Here is a 20,750-nt window from a genome sequence, read left to right on the forward strand (position 1 = left end):
TGTTACTATCTCTTTTACATAATTTATTGCTTACATATATTCTTATAACATTTTGCCACTCTTACATGTAGGCAGAAAAAATTAAAATCTTCAAAATTTATCATCTGATTCAAAATGCTTCCATCAAATAGAACTGAAAGGCAAACTGAGAACTTATATTGATGTGAGAATAGGAGGAAAAAGAAAATAATTTAAACTACTTATGAGTGATGGAAGAAAAATTCAACCAGTACTTATTTAGGTAATAGGAAAGGGAAGAGTTAGAAAACAACTTTTACAGAGTAGAGATTTTTTTCTTAATGAGTGTAGATGTTATAATCAGAGAAACAGAAATTTTATTACACTAAGAGGGTAATAAAATCTGATTTTAAATTGTATCAAACAATGTGCTGTTACAGTATCCTTACAGAAGGAAAGAATGAGAGATTCTGTACAGCTCGGTTCATGCCAAATGTGATTTGAGTGTTTCCATATACTTAGGCTGTAGTAATCATCTATATCCAGTTTATATTTCAATTTTTTTCTTTTTTTTCCCTATGTGTAAGTGTGCTAAGCAGATGACTAGAAATCTTTACCATTTCATTAGATGATTAAAAATATGCAGGCAAAACCACAAAATGAATTCTAAACAATCATGTTATGCTTCTTTTTCTGTCATGTTGTTTATCTGTTACTCCTTTTACGAAGCTTCACAGAGAAGCTAATTTACGTAGAAATGGCATGTTATATTAATTTTTCCCCAAATTCTATTTTTCTGAATCGGATATACGTTGACTGCTATAGAAGAGGTGGTAATTCTCCAGCATTCCTGCCCATTTTGTCAGATTATCTCTTCACTCTAGTTTTCTGGGTATGATCAAGACTTAAAAAGATTAAGATGGTTTCCTTTACAAGGCTGGTATCTTTGCAAATTTGTATGTAATAATGATAAGCTGGATTGCTGGTTTTGAGCATCTTAGATCTTTAACATAGACTGAAAATTCTGAGCTACTAATGTAAGTTATTTTTGAAGCCTGTCTTTAGGTGCTTGCAGTGTTTGTGGTGGAGTTCTTCATTCTGGAACTCAGAGACTGCATCTGTGGTAGCAAGTAGTATTATGCAGTAGCAGTTAATTACATGAAATGAAACAATTGGGCCTGAGGACCTCCTGTCACATTGTATGTGTTTCAAGGATTTTATTGAAGATTTTGTGTAGTCTTGTCATTTGGTGCTGCAACACCCCCCGCTATGCATCTTCAGCTATACCCAGCAACATGGAATAAGCATAATTATAGCACCCTTCCTCAAGAGCTTTTCTTGTGGATATCTTGAAAAAAAAGGTCTTGTCTTTTGGCCAGAAAAATTGTGAAGTAGCTTAAATGTAATAATATGACATTTAACAATTTAAATTTAGATATGTTTTACTAGTGGGATAAAATGCCAAACCTAATCCTGTGGATCAGGGAAGACTGCTGGAAAAATCATTTTAGAAAGTTAAGGTCTGGCAGCTGTTAAACTTGGTACAACCTGGGTGGCCACAGGTGTCAGCTCAAGCTCTAGAGTAAGCAGGGAGGGTAAGCCAAAATTCCTACTGATGATATAAGGAGAAGAAAATACCATCTAATATTAAAATTTCACTGGAGTGTCAATTTGCTTCTTTAAAAGCAAATGCGCCTGACTTGTTTGGTTTTCTTCTTAAGAAGGATAACAGCCTAAGAAAACATAAATGAGAAACTCAGTGAATTTCTTAATGAAGTAAATGTATGAGCTATAGCCTGTATTGAGGAAATATGCATCCACCCTTCGCTGTACAGTAAAGTTTACCTTTCCCTAAGGCTCTGTTCGGTACTGGGCACAATGTTACGTAGTCTAAACTTAAACAGGGAGAAAATACTGCAATATAATTGTTAATGTTTGGAAATTTAATAGTTGATAGGTGCCCAGAATTACTGTTGTGTCAAATGGATATTTTCAGTACTTTTGAAAATGTAGATTTATTACATTGTTTCAGTTAAATACATGGCAGTGATGGAAAACAGGTAGTGTAGAAGTCATTCCCAAATGCTCTTTCATCATTTGGCTAGAATATTTCACATTTATACTTCTAATGTGTAACAGATCTGACTCCTGTAGTTTACTTAAAAATCTGATTTCTGATGGTTGAAAGGCTGCTGGCTTTAATTCTCATTGTATGTTTCTGAGATAGTAGTTGAAAAATAGAGAAATTACAGTGTATTATTAGCTACATTTACTTTTTTTAATGCATAGATTCCTACTATTTAAAAAAAAAAAAGTATAAATGTTGAACTATGTTCTTAAAAGTTCAGAAATGTAAGAAATGAAAAAATCAGGCGGTAAGCATATTTTTTTGTAATTTTGCCACTAACTTTTCCACACATGAAATATATGGCAGGCTATTTCACACATACACAGATATTAAGTGGAACTGGACTGTAGATTGCAATTGATGTTGTGTATTTCTGGATACAAGGAATCATAGTATATCCCAAGCTGAAAGTAACCTACAAGGGTCAATCATCAAATCCAACTCCTGGCTCAGTAATCTCATATATTTCTATGATTTTAAAGTCAAGTCTTGAATTCCTAAATTCCATAATTATTTTTTCAGTGGCGGCTGAGAGAATTAATCTCACTGAAGCTCGAATGGATATATTTGTATAGGCTGCAATCATATGAGTGGATTCAATGTAAATATATGCTTAGAAGTTAATCACTCACTGGGTTGTCTACTGCCCTTCTTAAAAATGGGACTTCACCTGACTGCCATGACTTTTCAAATATCTTCGAGAGTGGCGTGGTGACTGTGTCAGCCAGTTCCCTTAGGACTCTGGAGTGCATCTCATCAAGACCCATAGACTTACAGATGTTCAGGTTTCTCAGGTGGTTGTGAACCTGGTATTTATGTACAGCGGGAGGGACACTGCTCCTCCTCCCTGCCCCCCAAAAATTGTCATTGTCCTATTCACCCACAAAATAAAAAAAAAAGGAAGCAAAAAGCTTTGGGTACTAAATATAGTCTTCTATGAACAAAACTGTCAATGAAATAATATATAAGGTGTTGATTGAATTTTGAATTTTTTTTCATTATTATATTTTCTCTATATTTCCCCATTGGTGTAACATGAGTGAATTCTAAACATCTGTGCCTGAGGATGATGACTTTGCCAGTGCTGTGGTTTTCTTTGCATACAAGATCTCTATTTGTATACAGAATATAGGAGGATTGTATCCCAATGCAACTGTATTTTCACACTTACCAAAAGAAAAAGAAAAAAAAAAAAGTAATGTTGATTAATGCACTTTTTCCTATTTTTTCTATTAGAAGGAAAACATATCTTTGCTATTGATATTGTTATTCTTCCAAAAGCAGATCAACATCTGTTTGGTTCTCATCATGGCTGATCAAAGAATCACCTCTTTCTCTAAATCTTAGGGTAGAAATGGTTTCAGCAGTTTAAAACAAAGCAAAAAAAAAAAAAGAAAAAGTAAAACTTCACAATTAATCACAATTAATTGTAGATAGCAAATGGGTAGAACTTCTGTGGAAAGAAAGATGTTAATGGTATAGTAAAGTCCAACTAAGTGCAAATAATAGAATTTTTGAAGAAATACAGCCTCTACTTCTGACAGGCATTTAAATGAAGATGTGTGTTTTTATGTTCACTCGAGCTGTCTTTAGAAGACTGCAGAATTTTTTCAAAAATCCCAAAACTGAAGTAATATAGAACTTTCCTAACAAAAATTTTTGTTTAAATTTGCTGGGAGCATTTCACTATTGTTTCAACAGGAAGATTATTGTGCCTGTTGCAACCATTGGAAATATTTTTAGAAGAATTTTACTTCTTCTGGAGGAAGTGTGTATTTCTAAAGTGATTTATTAACTGTCTAACTTTCTCTTGCTTATTGAGCTTTAACCATTATAAGATTCAAAGCCCTACTACTTCTGCAGAGTTATAAATTCTCATCAGCCTTTGTCTTCCTGTGTCAACATTTCTTCAGTAATTTAATGCAAGTCTGATAGTTTAAGTGGACCTTTGTCTGTGGGAGATCTGCTTGCTATGACTTCTAAACCCCCTCCAATTACTAAGAGAGCATCTTGTTAGTTTTTTCACATTTTTCACACTTACATACAAAACTGGACTCCATTAACTTGCACCATCTGTGATCTGAAGTGACTTAGCTTCTCTTCTCAACGGGGGATGTGTTGCTAGTGGTGATGACCTAGAAGAAAGTGTCACTGATGGTTTTTTCCTGACATTAATCAGCTTAATGGTTTGTTTTAAGGGCTGAAGTGTAACTACATAAGCCACAGTAGACACTTTACTGTCTTTCATACTGCGCTATTTCTCAATTTCCTACCCTTCAGTGAAGATGAAAGCTGATCTTTTTAAAATAATTGAGTGTTATATTACATGTCACCATTTCATTGATGGTGAAACTACCCATCAGTCTTTCTCTGTATAGAAAAAAATGTGTATTGACGTTGGAATTTGCTGAGGCTTAACAGTCTGTTAACATAGCTACTGTCTAACAGGTCTTATTATTAAGAGCTACCTGCTTGGCCTGGCTCCCTCAGCATGGTCTGACACTATCTGTTGTGGGATTTCTAGACCAAACAGAAGGATCCTTCAGGTTCTCTCTGTCTTTTTATTCATTGATGTTCTGTTTTACTTTTGGTAGACATTTGCTGTTACACGCAGCTCACCTCGCAGTTTTAGTAGTTTACAGGTATGCATCATGAACCCTGTGTAGGCTACCTTAGGTTGAACTCCTTCCAGGCTCTTGTAGTTCTGTGTCTTCAGCTCCCTTTCAGATGGGACTGTTGACCAAAATGGTACCTGTTCTGGTCACCTTTTTTAGTAGATGTCACCTCTAGTTGGCCAAATAGCTTCTCACTGTAGTTTGAGGGACACATCAACATTTGTAATTTGTGATGAATAAAATAGGCTGTTACAGGTGTTAGCAAAGGATTTAAAGCATACAAAGGAACAGCACATGTGAAGTATAAAACATTTATGTCTTAAACTTCTCTGAATGCTTAAGATGACCTTTAATATAACACTCCCAGAAGTCAGTATATGTCTGTCCTAAATTCTACAGCAGGTTACACCACTGCTTTTCCTAGGTTGTTTAGAGTGACTAAGCTTCTGGATTTCCAGGGATGCTAGTTTGAGACGTCAGTTATTGGTAGCTGCAAGCCTGGCTAATATACTTTAATGTTTTCTGAGTGATCATGTTTGTTCTAGTCCACATTTTTCCATTCTTGCTAATATTTTCAACAGCACTTTATTTTTTTAGCTCTTATGTTTCCTTTAGTAAATCACACCCCTAAAAGTTCTATATCTGCTGTTTACTAAGGAACTTGGATTGAGATCTTTTCAGAATTATTCTGGCTTTACCAAGAAGCTTTGTGCGTGTAGTATGATAACAGGTAGCAGCCTTATTGTTCATTTTCCCCAAATATGTCATGTTTGCCTCTAGACTACTGTGTTACAGAGATAAATTCATATGTTTCCAGAGGGAAAAAAAATTCTTTTACTATCTTTTACTGTTATTTAAGTAATACAAGATGTAATATGTTTTTCCTTGTTTCTGTTGTCTTCCCTGAATGTTCAGTTGTCAGCACAAAGAAAATTCACATCCGGCTCGTTGATTGTCATGTAACACTTAAGATGGTCAGTGTATTTCTCCCTGACATTCTAATAACTCTCATGAATGCTTTAATGTATGAATATGATCTACAAAAAGAAATGAGCAATATGTGGATTTTTGATAGGAAGTGAATCAGCTGAATTCAGGAGATTTAAAAAATGAGCACAGTTCTGGATAGCTGTGGTATGTTAAGCATGCTCTGTATGTCAGTTAAAATTCTAAGCTCTGAAAAGGATTATTGAGTAATGTTCCGGTAGTCAAGAAGTTCACTTTGAGTAGTATAACTCTGCAATCACTGTAGAAAATTACTCAAAAAGGTAAAGAATGGGGTCTCTTGAGTATGGGTTTATCCCACTTTTAGCTTGCGCTTGCCATCTTTGAAAGAGTTGCCAGAATTATCCTTAACTCTTTACACTCTTAACTTTGAATCTTGAGTTGTATTTTATTTGGAAATACTATCTTCTGGATTGTGGTTTTTCTTGTTGCTGATGATGAACTGATGTGATAGTTCCAGGTTCCAGATTTAAAAGGAAAGGGTCCAGATAGTTCCAGATTTTAAAGGAAAGGGTCATACCAAAATCATTAATGCTTTTCCTTTGCAATCAATTTTAACAAGTTTACACAGCAACAACTACAACTACAGCAACAGACAACTACAGCAGCAGTTAGCAGTTCAGATATTATGCACGTAAGTATTTCCATCTGCTGTTGTTGCAGGATACACTTTACACATGTTCTACCAATCTGTTAAAGTTGGCATCAAATGGCCTTTAAAATTTGTCTTGTTCTCATTTTTTTCAGTGCAATGCACAATTTGTGTAGAATCCAAGGAAGTTATTTATGATTCTGCCATCCAAAGGCAGAGAAGGTGTGCACTGGAGAGAAGATTCTGTTTTATTTATCACAGTTGTTGTTAAAATTCTTCTCTCTTTTTTTAATTTTTTAATTTGATATACTAAAAATCATCAAAGATGGATGCTTCTACATTAGAGTACCATTTTTACAGAGAAACATCTTCCAGAATGGCAAGTCTCATTTAGGCTCTCCTAGACCTTTCTTGTCTTTCTGTGTTTAGAGGCAGAAACGTTACAAATCCCCATCTATATATTTCTATTTAGACCTGGTATACTTAAAAGAGTAATATTAAATCACTTCAGTATCAGCCAAATCCTCTCTCTCGATCTCCCAGCTCCCTTCCTCACTTGAATCATCAATAAAAGGAAACACATGTAGTCCTTTGGCTTTGCTGCCATCATATCTATGGGCTGGCAGATGCCTTTAGAACTGAGGGTAGAGTTATACTACTAGCAGTTGCTAAACTCCTCTGAAGTCAAACTTATATGATCCTTCCACTGACTTCCTGTTTTGTTGACAGTCAGCTGGTTATTCCCTTTTCCAACTTTATTCAAATCTCATCATTGTCCATCTTGTCTTTTTCTGATGGCATTTCAATTTCTTCAGACTCCTTGCTGTGTTTTTAAATACATACAAACATACATATATATGTGTGTATATATATAACTGGATAACACAGCTTTTTTATTATAATTTATCTTATGCTTTTTTTAATGGACACAGATATGAATGAAAGGCAGTTTAATGGAGAGAGCAGGCTGATGTGAATCAAAACTGTGTCTGCTGAAGTCAATGGTAAATACAGATGTAAGGGATCTAAAATAAGATCAAAGGCAGCATTGGATGCAATGTGAATTTGAATGTAAATGCCAAGAGAATAAATAGATATGTCCTTTTTTTTTTTTTCCCTGCAGTAGGGAATTTTACAGATCATACAAATAAATGCATATGACCTCAGGGGCAATATTCTTGCCCAGGCTTATGACTAACTTCCTGGTGTTCATATTGGCTTTCTCTCTAAAATGGAACTTAGGCACTTCTGAAGCCCATCTGGCTCTGAAATGATGAAGTTAATCATTATCAAGTTTAACCCTTCAGTTTCCTTTAGAACAAGATGATAAAAAGGAAGTAAATGCACCTGATGCTGTTTGCAATAATTGAATTTTTTCAGAGCTGTTTTAGATACACATATCATATACTTTACATTTTCCCTTTCTGTGAAACAACCCATGCAAAGAAAGGTTGTTTTCTGAGAACTCACAGAAAATGTAGTTTATGTTGAGCATAATGCTGAGCCAATTAAAGTGTTGCAGTAACCTGCTTTTCATATGGCTTATCCATATATTGCCTTAAAAATAATGCTTCACGAACTCTTCAGGCAGTCCAGAAAAAATTTTCATTTCGGAGTTTTTACAGTAAATGGCAATTTAAGATCAGTAGAGATCTTTTATAAGTAATTTATGTTTTACTGTACACTGAAGCATTATGGAAATTACAAAATTAAGTTTTTGTTGGGAAAAAAAACAAAGAAGATAAACATGTAAGGAGAATCTTGCAAAGAAAACTTTGTTTAGGGCTTTTATTAGGCCTATTTAATGATGTGCAGCTGGACACCATATAGTCAGGCTGTGTCAGCAGTTTTGTCTTGCATCAAACTAGAATGCACTTTTAAAAATTTCATAATATACTCAAATGTAAAATTGATATTACTGAAGAACTACTTTTCCATGTTGATAGAGCTTCCTGTCACTGCAAGCTGAAACATTTCTTTGACAGAACCTTTTCTAGGGAACTTCATGAGGAGTACACTCTCATGGCTTCCAACAGAAGAACTCTGGATACTGTGAAGAGCTGCCCTAAAGAAAGAGCTTGGGATTTACCCAGAGCAGCACTGATTGATATGCTATTTGTTTAATTTGTACAGTTTATGCTGAGCACCTGGCAGGATTAAGCAATATAGAGAGATTTATTTTCCCCTACATACTCAGAATAGGAAGTCAGTGTCAATTTTTAGCTTCAAAACCTTACCTGAGTTGTTCTTTCTCCCTTAGTGGAGTCTCCCTTTTCTCCCAATCTCACACTATCGCCCAAAAGACCATATAAGGTTAATTATTATTATTTGTTAATTCATGGAGTTGTTAACATTTTTATTGCCTATCGATTGTCAGTCTTTATTTTCAATTTTACCTAGTAAAAAATCCTTAGTGGATATTTTAGCATCTATCTGTCTTTTGAATTCAAGCAATATGTAATTAGGGAACACTGGAAAAAGAAAGTAGGGTGAAAACGGAAGAAGTACAATTGACTGAAAATAAAAGTGCCTCTAGACCTTCAGAATCATCAGTGGAGCAATTTGTAGTGCCATAATACTTATGTTCATATTTAATTACTTTATTTAGATGTTGTTTTCCATGTGGTTCTTTCGTAAATGTAGTGGAATAAAGAAGGAATTCCCTATATGTAGATTTATGTATTATGGAAGAACTTTGAAGATGGAAATCTCTATATAAGTGATTTTCCATACATACCTCTAATATTTAAGTATTTGAGGTCAGTGAACTTGCTACTTTTATAACATCGTGTGTTACAGTAGCTGCTAACCAATAGTTCTAAAAAAAATACAGATGGCTAGATTGCCATCTGTACTTTTGGGATTCTGCAGTGAATATGTGATTAACCTTCTGTCATCACTTTTTTCAAAATAAGCTTTTTTTCTCTACTGCAAACTTTTCTTGTACCCCCAGTTCTTCCCCTCGTTTCTTTCCTTGCTTGGAAACCTGGTAAAGAATGTAAGGTTTTATAGACATCTTACTAGTCTTTTTGCTTTAAGCTTTTGTGGTGGATGAAGGAAAACACATTGAAAGTTTATGTTTTCATACCTTTCATGTTACAAAAAACAGACTTCCAAAATGGCTGGGTTTGAAAGACTGGAACAGATAATTAATTCATAAGTGGGTGTTGAAGTGGAAACTGTCAGTGGAAACAGCTTTCCCAGCTTTCACTTAATCATCTGAAAGTCGTTTTCTGTTGTTTTCACTGACTGTAATCCCTTGGAGAGAATATAAAACTTGCACCATCATCCAGCATGGAATTCCACTCCTTTAATGACTTGGGCTCTGTGTTGACTCACTTTCACTCACTGTTGTCATTTCATACAGGAAAAGCCATACCAATGTTCTGAATGTAACAAGGCTTTCAGTCAAAAACGAGGCCTAGATGAGCACATGAGAACCCACACCGGAGAGAAGCCGTTTCAGTGTGATGTGAGTTGATCTATCACTTTGTTTTCTTGACTTCAGTGCAGGAACAAGGCTTATCTTCAGTGAGAATATGGACTTGCATCCATTAGCCGCGGCATAAAGTTACCCCTAATAGGGTCTTTGCCTAGCTCATGAAAGACCATTCTGGTGAATTTTACGTATCCTCTGCAGTTGCCAAGAGCATTGCACTCACTTTTTTAATGGTTTTGACTGCCATAAGTGCTGTTTTCACTGTTCTTAATGCAATTTGGGTGTTGCATGTTACAAATTCATGCTAGTTGGGTTTCCCTTTGACTGTTTGACAGGTTAATACTTGGCGAGAGCAGCTTATACAGAAAAAGTTATTAAAGACATTACATGGAATCTGAATGCTTCTGATGTTGTTCAGTAAGACAAGTATAAATTCAGAATTTCTTATTTTTGTTTAATGAAATCTGGTGTGTTATTTTCAATAACTATCCATGTGTTTTCTTTGAACAATGAAGAAATCACAGATGCTGTGTATGTTTGCAATTCTGAAACACAGAATACTGTATTACAGCTCATAGATCACTGTCAATTACAGTATATCCCATCCTGTGTACAATGCGTCTCATCACTTCCAGGGTGTGTGAAAAGGTTGATTGTGCAGAAACAATTGGAAAGGAATGACATTCAGAATTATCAAATACTGGATTTAAAATTGTTGTTCAAGGATTTAGTGAGGGCATCAGTCCAAGGAATAAAATGAGTGCAGGTTCTTTGTTTTGTAATTCTAGCACTGATTGAATTAGTCTCTAGCAAACTGCCCATTTTCAGTTACATTCTAGGTGGCTCAGTCAGAAGAGTTGTAAAGTTGTTCAGAAATTTCTACAGTTGGATGCAAGATTAGAATAATCACTTTGCATGAAAGTCAGAAGGTTCTACTAATTGATCTGGCTTTTAATGGCATAGTCTGACATTTCATTAAGACTTAATGAAAAATTTCAGACTCAATAGTAGCAATTTTACTAATGTCTATAAGTCAGGAGATTTGCTGTATTCTTTTGGGATAATCTTATCCTGGTTACAGATAGTATCTTGAGGATTTCTCTAGCTTGAGATCATTGTCAGTAACATTTTCAGTTCTCAGATTGTTGTACTGTTTAGCAACTGTTGGCTGACTTGCAGTGTAAGAGCAACCTTTCCCACACTTTGGGGAAAGTCTCTGTATGCTTTTTGAGACCAATATGGGGAGGGCTGCTTTATTTTTTTTCTTTTCTCTTTCTTTAATTTGTTATAGGAACTGCCTGGAAATGTACTTTCCTACTTCAAATAATTCTTCAGTCTTCCTCATTAACCAGATAGCATTTTATTTTCCCAAATAATGATATTTCTTGAAACAGCTGTAATCTATACCTAGCCCTCATCCTTCCCCAAGAATTCTTACGTACCTTCACTTATTGCAGATTTTTTTAATGCTTTCAATTACTGTCATGTTTCACTAAAATCATTCTTCAGCACGCATGTTTGGCCAACAACACACTACAGAGACTGCTGAGTTTTCAGGGTTTTAACATGCACAGCAGTTGCCACTACTGCTCATTCATACAATATTCAGTTGCTCAAATGTTTCAGTGCTCTCCTGTTTCATGTAATACAGGCTTGTGCTACATGTAAAAGTAATCCATATAGCCCATTTGAAGGTGCTGCACTTTCTTTACATTTCTGTGTATTATCAATCATCAAAAGCAGTTTTAGACCTTACTTCTAATGAATCAAAGACTTCACTTTCCACTGATGATAGTGGAAATTGAATATTCCTATTTTAAACTTCTAATATTTCACAAGGAAAAATGAAAACTGAAATACAGAAACACAAAATATGTATATCCTCGTATATTGGCTTTCTGTCCTCTGAAGACTTGCCTGTTTTTAACTGGAAGGCCACTTGAACTTCAGTTTCCTCGGAGACAAGATATTATTCTTTTGGGACAGAAAGATCAAGTGCTACTTATCCTGGTTTATTTCCAGTGCAGTATTTCCCACCACTCCATCTTTAGTTGACTCTGCACTTTTACACGTCAGTTGTCTCCATCCTCCCTATTCAATCAAAACTTCTATCATTTTGGAGAGAATGATTAGAATACCAGTGTAAATAAGCAAGATGGTTGTAAATCTGTAAAATGTCAGCCTTGCTTGTAAAACTGAAATATGAAGCAAAGTCCTAAAATAAGGTATTTGTATGCTTGAGCACAGCACAAGATATGTCATAACTTTATGTAATGCATTCCCTGTTTTCTTTTTGAAGAAGTGTCGTAGTAAAATATCCTAGAGCCTTAAAGCAACAGCAGGACGTGTGGTTCTAGATCCAGTTGTTTAATGAAAAAAATTACCATGAGACTGTGCTATAAGCAGTTCACCTTAGAAATCAAGAGATTTATCTTTATGTTTATATGAATAGTTTATTTTTAATACTAAGAACTTCTGAGGAAATCTCCAAAACTGATTGGCCTACTGCATCACAGAGAGATTTATGTTATGTTTGCCCTGCTCCTTAGCCTTTTTTGCTGTTGAAAACTTTTGGAGGGAGGTTAATACTGGTCTGAATGGCTCTTAGGCTGGTTCTTTTTGTTTTGTGGTTTTATGTTCTGGCATTTTCATCATATTCAAAGTGGATACTACAGATTCTCCTTCTACCTTGGGGTGTTTCTGCAAATTGTCTGTCTTCTCTTTTTATAAATACAATATACAGTCATTGCTGAAATTTTTGGAAGTTAATGGAAGCTGAATTTGGCATCTTGAACCCTACCTGTTATATTCTCACTTGTTTTTTGTTTTTTTTAAATTGTGAGGTGTATGTAAGATGCACAGAATACATGCAGCTTATGTGTGTATATCCATGATTGACTTCCTAGTTTCCAGGAAATGTATGTTTACAAAGACATGATACTTCTAACACATTGAAACGTGAGAGCAAGTGTGATGGTAGTGATTAGGTACATGAGTGTTTCTGTGGAAGAGAAATAGAAAATGGTACTTGACAAAAGAAGTATTAAGACCCGACCAGTGAATGCTGTAAGTAACATTCATCATCCGTTAACAAAGAGTGACTGTTGCTTGGGGCTGAAAGAGGTAATTATGTGCTTAGGGAAAAAAGTTGGAGAGTTACAGTCGCTGTATAATAGCTCTCTCTGTTACATCATGTCATAAATTCAGAAATGTTCCATCGCAATAGCACATACAATGTTCTTGTCTTGGGAAAAATATTTTTGGTACAAAACTTGCCTCAGGCTGTTGCTTTTTTTATGGTCATTGTATGGTTTTGCCTTAGCTGGCATTCATAGAATCATAGAATTGTTCAGGTTGGAAAAGACTTTAAAGATCATCAAGTCCAACCGCAACCTGAACATACTACCCTAACTCTAACAACCCTCTGTTAAATCATGTCCCTGAGCACCACATCCAAATGGCTTTTAAACATATCCAGGGATGATGATTCAGCCTCCTCCCTGGGGAGCCTATTCCAGTGCTTAACAACCCTTTCTGTGAAGAAGTTTTTCCTGATACCCAACTAAACTTACCCTGGTGCAACTTGAGTCCATTTCCCCTCATCCTGTCACCTGTCACCAGTGAGAAGAGACCAACCCCCTCTCGCTGTAAGCACCTTTCAGATATTTGAAGACAGCAATAAGGTCTCCCCTCAGCCTCCTTTTCCCTGGACTAAACAGCCCCAGTTCCTTCAGTCTCTCCTCGTAGGGCATATTCTCCAAGCCCTTCACAAGCCTTGTTGCCCTTCTCTGGACCTGCTCCATTATATCAGTGTCCTTTCTGTGGTGAGGTGCCCAAAACTGAAGACAATACTTGAGGTGAGGCCTCACCAGTGCTGAGTACAGGAGCAGGATGACTTCCCTAGTCCTGCTCACCACACCATTCCTGATACAAGCCAGGATGCCATTGGCATTCCTGGCCACCTGGGCATACTGCTGGCTTATGTTCAGCTGACTGTCTATCAGTATACCAAAGTATATGTATTCCGCAAGTCACAATTATCTGTTTGTATAGTCAATTCTGTTTGTGCACTTTGCTTTTAAAAAGAGTCATCCAGCATTTTCATTACTAGTTTGATACCAATATAAATTTAAAATTCTGTTTTCCATCAGAGAGATTCTGCTGGATTCTCGTGAATTTCCTCTGCACAAGACTTGTTTTTGTCTGGAATTCTAGGACTGCAAGCCTGTACATGTTCATTTTTATCTACTGATATGTTCACTGACTGTTTCATTTGTCAAATCAGGAGCATGCATTCTAAAAATATTTTTTTCTGGGAAATTCATGCCTACAGTATATACTTGGATGGAAGTTGAATGTGACAGCATTAACTACATGACATCGAGTAACTTGATGTCTTGCCTACAGATTCTTAACTTTTCTTTCTTTTCTAACTCCTCCTAGCTGAACTTATTGTTAACCTTTCATTTTGACTGCAGTACAGAAGTTTGTGTAAGAAATGGTTGTTTTAGCATAGCTGAGTCCCTTATCCATCTGTCTGTTCAAATAGTAGAGTGGACTTGAAAGCATGGAGTGCAGAGGAGGAAGGGAAGAAGCAGCCGCCAGTAATAGAGCAAAGGAATTGCACTTTAATTTGCAACTATTATCTTTTTCTTTGGCCAGGCAAAAGATCACCGCAACAGTTGGGCTTCCTCTTTTATTGTTATTAACCTTTGTTGCAGTCTTGAGAACCCCTTCTTTCTCATTTCTGCCTCTTCATAACTGAGCAATTTGAACTGATTTTTATGATCCCACAGATCTCATTCTGCTGAGATTCCCTTGATGTTAAATTGACAGATGCTTGTGAGATTTTTGTCTAAATTTTTGTTGTGTCCAGAAAGAAAAATAGGTTTTCAAAAAGTAATGTTACTGGAATACCTCAATGTGTTGCAGATTGTTAAGGTACAGCATTGAAAGACAAAGTAATAATCTTAGAAGTGTTCTCTGAAGCAGTTATTCTTTTGAAGACAAACTCATTTATTAAGTCTTGCAGGTATGCATAGCTGTGGCTTCAGTGATGTAAAATTATACATATTTGAAGTTTTAAGACCTCTGTTGTTGTCTTTGTATTGTCTTCTCTGGCCTAGGTTTGTGATTTGTCCTTCAGCCTGAAGAAAATGCTGATTCGACACAAGCTGACTCACAACCCCAATCGACCAATGGCAGAATGCCAGCTTTGCCACAAGAAGTTTACAAGAAACGACTACCTCAAAGTGCACATGGAAAATGTCCATGGTGAAACTGACAGCTAATTATGATGTGTGAGAAGAATGGATCTCATGTTCCAAAGTGTTCCACTTGTATGTGTACATACTCCAGACTTCTCACCTGACTAGTAGGCATAGTCAGGAGAAACAACTGTGTACGCATATTATTTTTCTCACTTTTTTACATGGTAGCAGGACAAAAACAAAGACATTCACTTGAAGTAAAATAAGAAGTTGAAAATAAGAAGTTGAAGAGACAATTTAAAACAAACAAATAAAAAAATCCAACCAGCTTTAAATAAATTTTGCTTTCTCAACTCCTGCCTTAGAAACCTAGATATTAGTGATGCAGCCTGGAAAGCTTGGACATCTAAAGCTGAACCCCTGGCTGTCTGCAACTATTTCTATATCTAAGCTTCACGCTCCATTACAAATCTTAAAGTGGAAGCCAGACAGAATTTTTCTATGTAATTGATTGCTGATTCTATTCAGGCATGTTTTATTCAATTCTTATAATGCCGCATTTTATTGTGACATGACTTTATCTCACTTTATTTACAGCTTTCTTATTCTAGATGGAACTGATTAACTTGAATTAGTTCTTGAGATGTCAGGATGTATGGACATAGAAACTGTGGAAATCTGTCAACTTAGATTTTAGACACTAACAGAAATGATTGTGGTTGCGTGTAACATGACAGAAGTAAAAGAAAAATAAACAATTTAGTTCAACTATTATATTCATACTCATCATTGTGACTGGCAAGGCAAGTGGGAAGACTTCTTGAGTGAGTGACTTGAGCAGCTCCAGCTGTCTGGTTAGTATGCATTTGATTTTCTGGTGAATAGCTGGTTCCCAGTCTTTCCTACTGCTAAATCAGATGCCCTAGTTTTCTTCATCCCATTTAACTACCTTTGTTTTGTTAATCTTGTTAATGAGCCATGGGAGAAATAAACTTAGGTAACAATGAAATTCTCCGAAATATCACATTGAGTTGTTTACTGGAGTAAAACTCTGGAAAAAAATTACTGCATATCTTCTTTATATCACATCTAGATAACTAAGAAATTGTTATCTACAAGAGTAGAAAAAAAATGTAACTTCAGAGAGTGATTGGATTTGAAAATCCAGTTAATCAGCAGTTAATATTAAGACTGTCACTGGCAAATTTTTCATATTTATTTTAGACCATGTTTTACAAAATGAACTTGTGTTGAAACATCCTGGTTCTAGTTTTTATGGGAAGAGAGTTCAGGTTTTCTGAACTGCAGTGGGAACAGCTGAATGAACAGCACGATATTTTTTTTTTAATCTCTCTTCTCAGATCTGTCTTTCGTGATAGATTTTTCAACCAGCACAGAAATAGCAATAGATCTTTCCTGAGCTACATGTGACCAGTTTGGCTTTAGTGATTTACCTGCAAGGTTTCTGCTGGCGGTGGTGTGATCTTTAGCTGAATCTGCAAATTTGAAATTAGAACCGTGTCCCCTAGATATTTAAAAAGAATAAGGCATAGTTAGGCAACAGGCGTAGTCTGCCAGACTGTATTGTAATGGTGTAAAATAATCCATGGCATTTACATACTGAGATAAATTCATACGAAGAGGGTTCTGAATGAGAATTGCATGTGAAGAACACAGTTAATATTATATTGTTCCTTAACATACCAGTTCAGTGCAGAACAAGTTACTTAGATGTCAAGCTGGTGTGTGAGAGAAAGTTGCAAGACTACATGTATGTGTTATGTAATCTTGTGTTATGTTGTAATCTCTTCTGTGTAAAGTCATAAAATCTATGTTCTTTTTAATTTCAATTAAATGTAGAACCTTTTTTCCTGTGTTTTAGTAGTTTTTCAGAGTATTAGTTCTGAAGATAAACTGCATAGCTGATATTTCACAAGTTAAAATTATTCAGTAACACTTGACTATTTTGTTCTATTCGATTTGTGTGTTTAAAATGCATATACTTAATTGATTCTGATTGTTTAGGATTCCTGCAGACTTTAAAGAAGTGCAATTATAAAGATTTACTACTCTGCATCTCCAATCTGTGTGTGAAAATATACGAAGTCCTCTTTCTTCCCTTTTTGGTACTTGTGAGTTATATGAAAATTGGAGTTCCATATCTAAATGTTTTTCCATATAAATCAAATATGTTGTACACATATAAGATGAATATAATAGAAATAGATATTACCAGGCTGATTGAAGAATACTTCTCTACTTATTTGGGAATGTTATTTCTATCAGACTTGTAAATCCAAAGAAATATAGTTTAATCTTGCAGTTATTATAAAAAATCATGTAGTTAACCTGTTCAGACAGCAGAATCAATATCGAATACTGAGATGTCTGACTGTATTTGGGGTTTTTAATTTAACTACGTTATTAATAATCTGCAAAGATAATTAATGTGGCTGGAATAGGAGGACATCACAAAAGAGACTTACAGATTTTTTAAATATTTTTCTTCCTTTACATTTTTTCTTCCCTGTACTCAGTGCAAACTAAAGCACAGGGAATAGCAGAAGAAAATAAGAAAAAAACAAACAAAAAAGAAGAGTTTAAGTGACTACACTAAAGAAACACTAAGAAGAGAATCACCTTGCAAAAAGAAAAAAAAAAGAGGGATCATTTTTAAAATGTTGTTGTTTCATATTTTGTTGCCAGAGGTCTGCAATTTTAAATGTTTAGGATTAATAATTTTATTTGAGAATCTTAGCTAATTGCTGAAAGTTGGTGGATGAAAATGGTAAATTACTTATTTTGCTGCTGGAAAAATTACCTTATACATATTAATAGTAATCACGTATTTATTCAATAGCAGCAGCTAGCTGAGTGGAGTAGTGTTCTTCTTAATGCTTCCAATGCTTCGTGGAAAACACAGATAGGTGCAGGAACCCAGCTCCACCTCATATAACTGTAGATATGTAAGAAGACAAGTATCTTCCCATGCGGACTAAAGTGGTTACAGATCTGTCTGAGCCCCTATAGAACCAGCACCTGGCTCGGCTAGGAACTGCCCTGTTCTTTTCATGAGGTGCTTGTGTTTCATGCAGAAGGTGAATTCATGGTGGTGAACTGTATAGTGGAGTTTATATGCAATGCAGACTTACCTTTGTATATTTCTACTCGATCATACCTTTTTTATGCAAATAAAACAAAACATAAAAAACCTCAAACTTTTTCCTTTGAGTAAAAATCTTCCATTGGCAAATATTCCCTTCAGGTGATTTTGAGAAGTGAGAAATTGAAACATTTTGGTTTAAAGGTAATTTTTGATTTTTTTGTATATGTATTTGTATGTTTATTTTGCTTTGTTAACTGTTGTTGCAACGAAACAAAAAAAAACCAAACATCATTAGTTAAAATATTGACTCCTCCGCGGTGAGTTGTGTAATACAGACTGATATGAAGAGTTAGGAATCCTCCTGAAAAAACAAGTGCCACTGTCATTTTAGAAGGCTGTGTTTTCTTTTTATTGCCTGGTTTTCTCCAGATCATGACATTGAATTTGTTCTCTTTATTTTTCTATTACAGTTAACATTGAGAAAGTTCCATCTCTAATGATAGGAACAGCAACAAGCTCCTTCCTTTTGCTTTCCAGTCTGATCAGATATACAGCCAAAAGCTGATACAAATCATTAACGTGATAATAACAGCAAACACAAAAGATACGTGTAATTCTTTTTGCCTGTAAGATTTTCAAGGATTTGATGGATCCTTCATGCTAGCAAATTCTAATTAAAAATCAGGAGGAAGAAATACGGTAAGTAAAAAAAAATGTGTTCTGTGCGATTTTGTTGTGTTTAAATGTACAGACATAGCATATTCAAAACATTTTATGTGTTTTGCAGCAAAACTTGTGATTCTGTTAAAAGAATATACATTTCTGGTCTGTGTTTTAACTTGTGGCCTTTAATGTTCTCCATTTGCATCAATATGTACTAATGCCATTATTCTTCAAAGACCTCTTACTGTAGTTTATTTTACCTTAGAGCTATTTGCAGTGCATAACAATGACATTTTATGGAGCTGATGACATAATATGTGATTATATAAATTATTCTCACAGTCTGAAGAAATTACATCATAGGACTATTTTGTCACTTGTTTATTGTGCTAGATTCTATCTGTACTTCCCACAACAAACAAACAAACAAACAAACAAAAAACCCATAACCATCTCTACCCTGTTAGCTCTGCCTCCTTTTCTTCATCTCACCAGTGCTTTCAGTGAGTGTGCAAGTTATAGGGAAGAAAGTCTAGGAGTATTTCAACCTAGCAAAAGCATTTTGATCTACTGAGATGTTTTTGCTTCCTGAGGGCTGGGAAAAGTAAAGGAATTCTGAATCCAAACTAGAAATTGATTTATTTTCTTTTACATTACATTTACATTAAAAGAGGGGAGGATATTCTTTTGCTGTCTGCCTTGTGGCAGCTTATGAAGAAAGTCACTGTGTTGAAAGATTTCTGCTCTAAGCAGTTGCAATCTGGTTGTCCAGCCTGAAGTTCAAGTGCTGATGTATAAACCATGGCTTCCCTGAAAAATGTAGTCTGAGATCCACTGATCTCTTGTGTGTGGCTTAGATACCATACACAAATGGATCTGTCTGTTGTTTGGCAGCCACTCATAACAAGTTCAATTTAGAAGACATTGTAATTAGTCCCTCTGAAGTGTCACTAAGTGATACTAAAGTGTTATAAATGCAGTTACATAAATATTTGTGGCATAAGTGAACTGTTTATCAGTGACAACCTTTCAGATGTTACTTTGCATCCCTAAGTTATTCCACCTTCTCAATGTGCCTTGGTGTATACAAAAGACAAAAATAAGTTGACAAAATTCAAATGTGTTCAGTGAATACAGCTCTACAGCTGTAACTCCTATCATATTCTAAGCTATAACTAGCCTAACAGAGCTGGCTTCATGACTTTCCATTATTAACATAGCCAATAGTTTGGACTGTTAGAGAGAATGACACCTGGCCACAGCATTACCAATCACCTTTGGCCAACGGAAGACAGTATTTGTATTTCTTCATCTCTGAAAAGGATCTATTTAATGCTTTGGAACGCTACCACTCTCCCTCCCCAACAGTAAGACAAGTGAATGTAAAAGAGTCTGCACACTTAAGTGTGTTCCTTAGGATTCACTTAACATTTATTTATTTATTTATTTTTGTATAGAGAATTACATTAGAAACAAACAAACAAAACTGGTATAAAAAATAGGCAGAGTTCAAATTTTATTCTGAAGGAAATTCCTGTACGCTTGACCTGGAGAATTGTTCACTGAATGTTTTAGGCTACCTCTCTTAGTTTTATTTAATAGCCGTCTTTGTTTTAGTCTGTTCTGTTTCATATTGCCATTCCCTTGTAAACTGGTAGTGAATCTGTAATACCCTGTAAGCAAGGGCAGGCAATATATTAGCAGACTCAGTGTTTTCAGAATACTAGCTGTTATGTTGCATCAGTTGTTTAATGCCCTGTTTGTTATGTTCAAGTAGCACGCATCCCTTAGTTTGCTAACATCACCTGCATCTCATATTACAACAGGAGTGAGATCAGATGCTGTACATTACATGCAAAATGTCATCACTCTCCAGTGACAAAAGAAACAAGGAGAAAATAACCACTTGTGCTTTGTGTGGATGAGAGATTGAGAGATCTGATGACCCGTTTGTGTTTCTGGAATTCAGCTACAGTAGGAAAAAATTATTATTGGATCTCCATCATTGTATGTGTTCTCGGCCTGATCTTAAAA

At 35.4% G+C, this 20,750-nt stretch overlaps 1 protein-coding gene across 4 annotated transcripts in view; it reads left to right on the plus strand.

The window, feature by feature from the left end:
* PRDM5 (PR/SET domain 5) overlaps positions 1 to 16,815 on the plus strand; it is an 83,813-nt gene extending 66,998 nt beyond the window's left edge. For 3 of the 4 annotated variants that reach the window (XM_031553094.1, XM_031553095.1, XM_031553096.1), the window contains 2 exons: positions 9,666 to 9,770; positions 14,864 to 16,815. In XM_031553094.1, coding sequence (XP_031408954.1) covers positions 9,666 to 9,770; positions 14,864 to 15,028 — 270 coding nt within the window. In that variant the 3' untranslated portion in view covers positions 15,029 to 16,815. The remainder of the gene's footprint in view (positions 1 to 9,665; positions 9,771 to 14,863) is intronic. The other variant, XM_031553097.1, reaches the window with a different exon arrangement.
* The last annotated feature ends 3,935 nt before the right edge of the window (positions 16,816 to 20,750 follow it).

Source organism: Meleagris gallopavo, chromosome 4 (genome assembly GCF_000146605.3).
Source record: "Meleagris gallopavo isolate NT-WF06-2002-E0010 breed Aviagen turkey brand Nicholas breeding stock chromosome 4, Turkey_5.1, whole genome shotgun sequence".
In the NCBI taxonomy this organism is placed as follows: domain Eukaryota; kingdom Metazoa; phylum Chordata; class Aves; order Galliformes; family Phasianidae; genus Meleagris; species Meleagris gallopavo.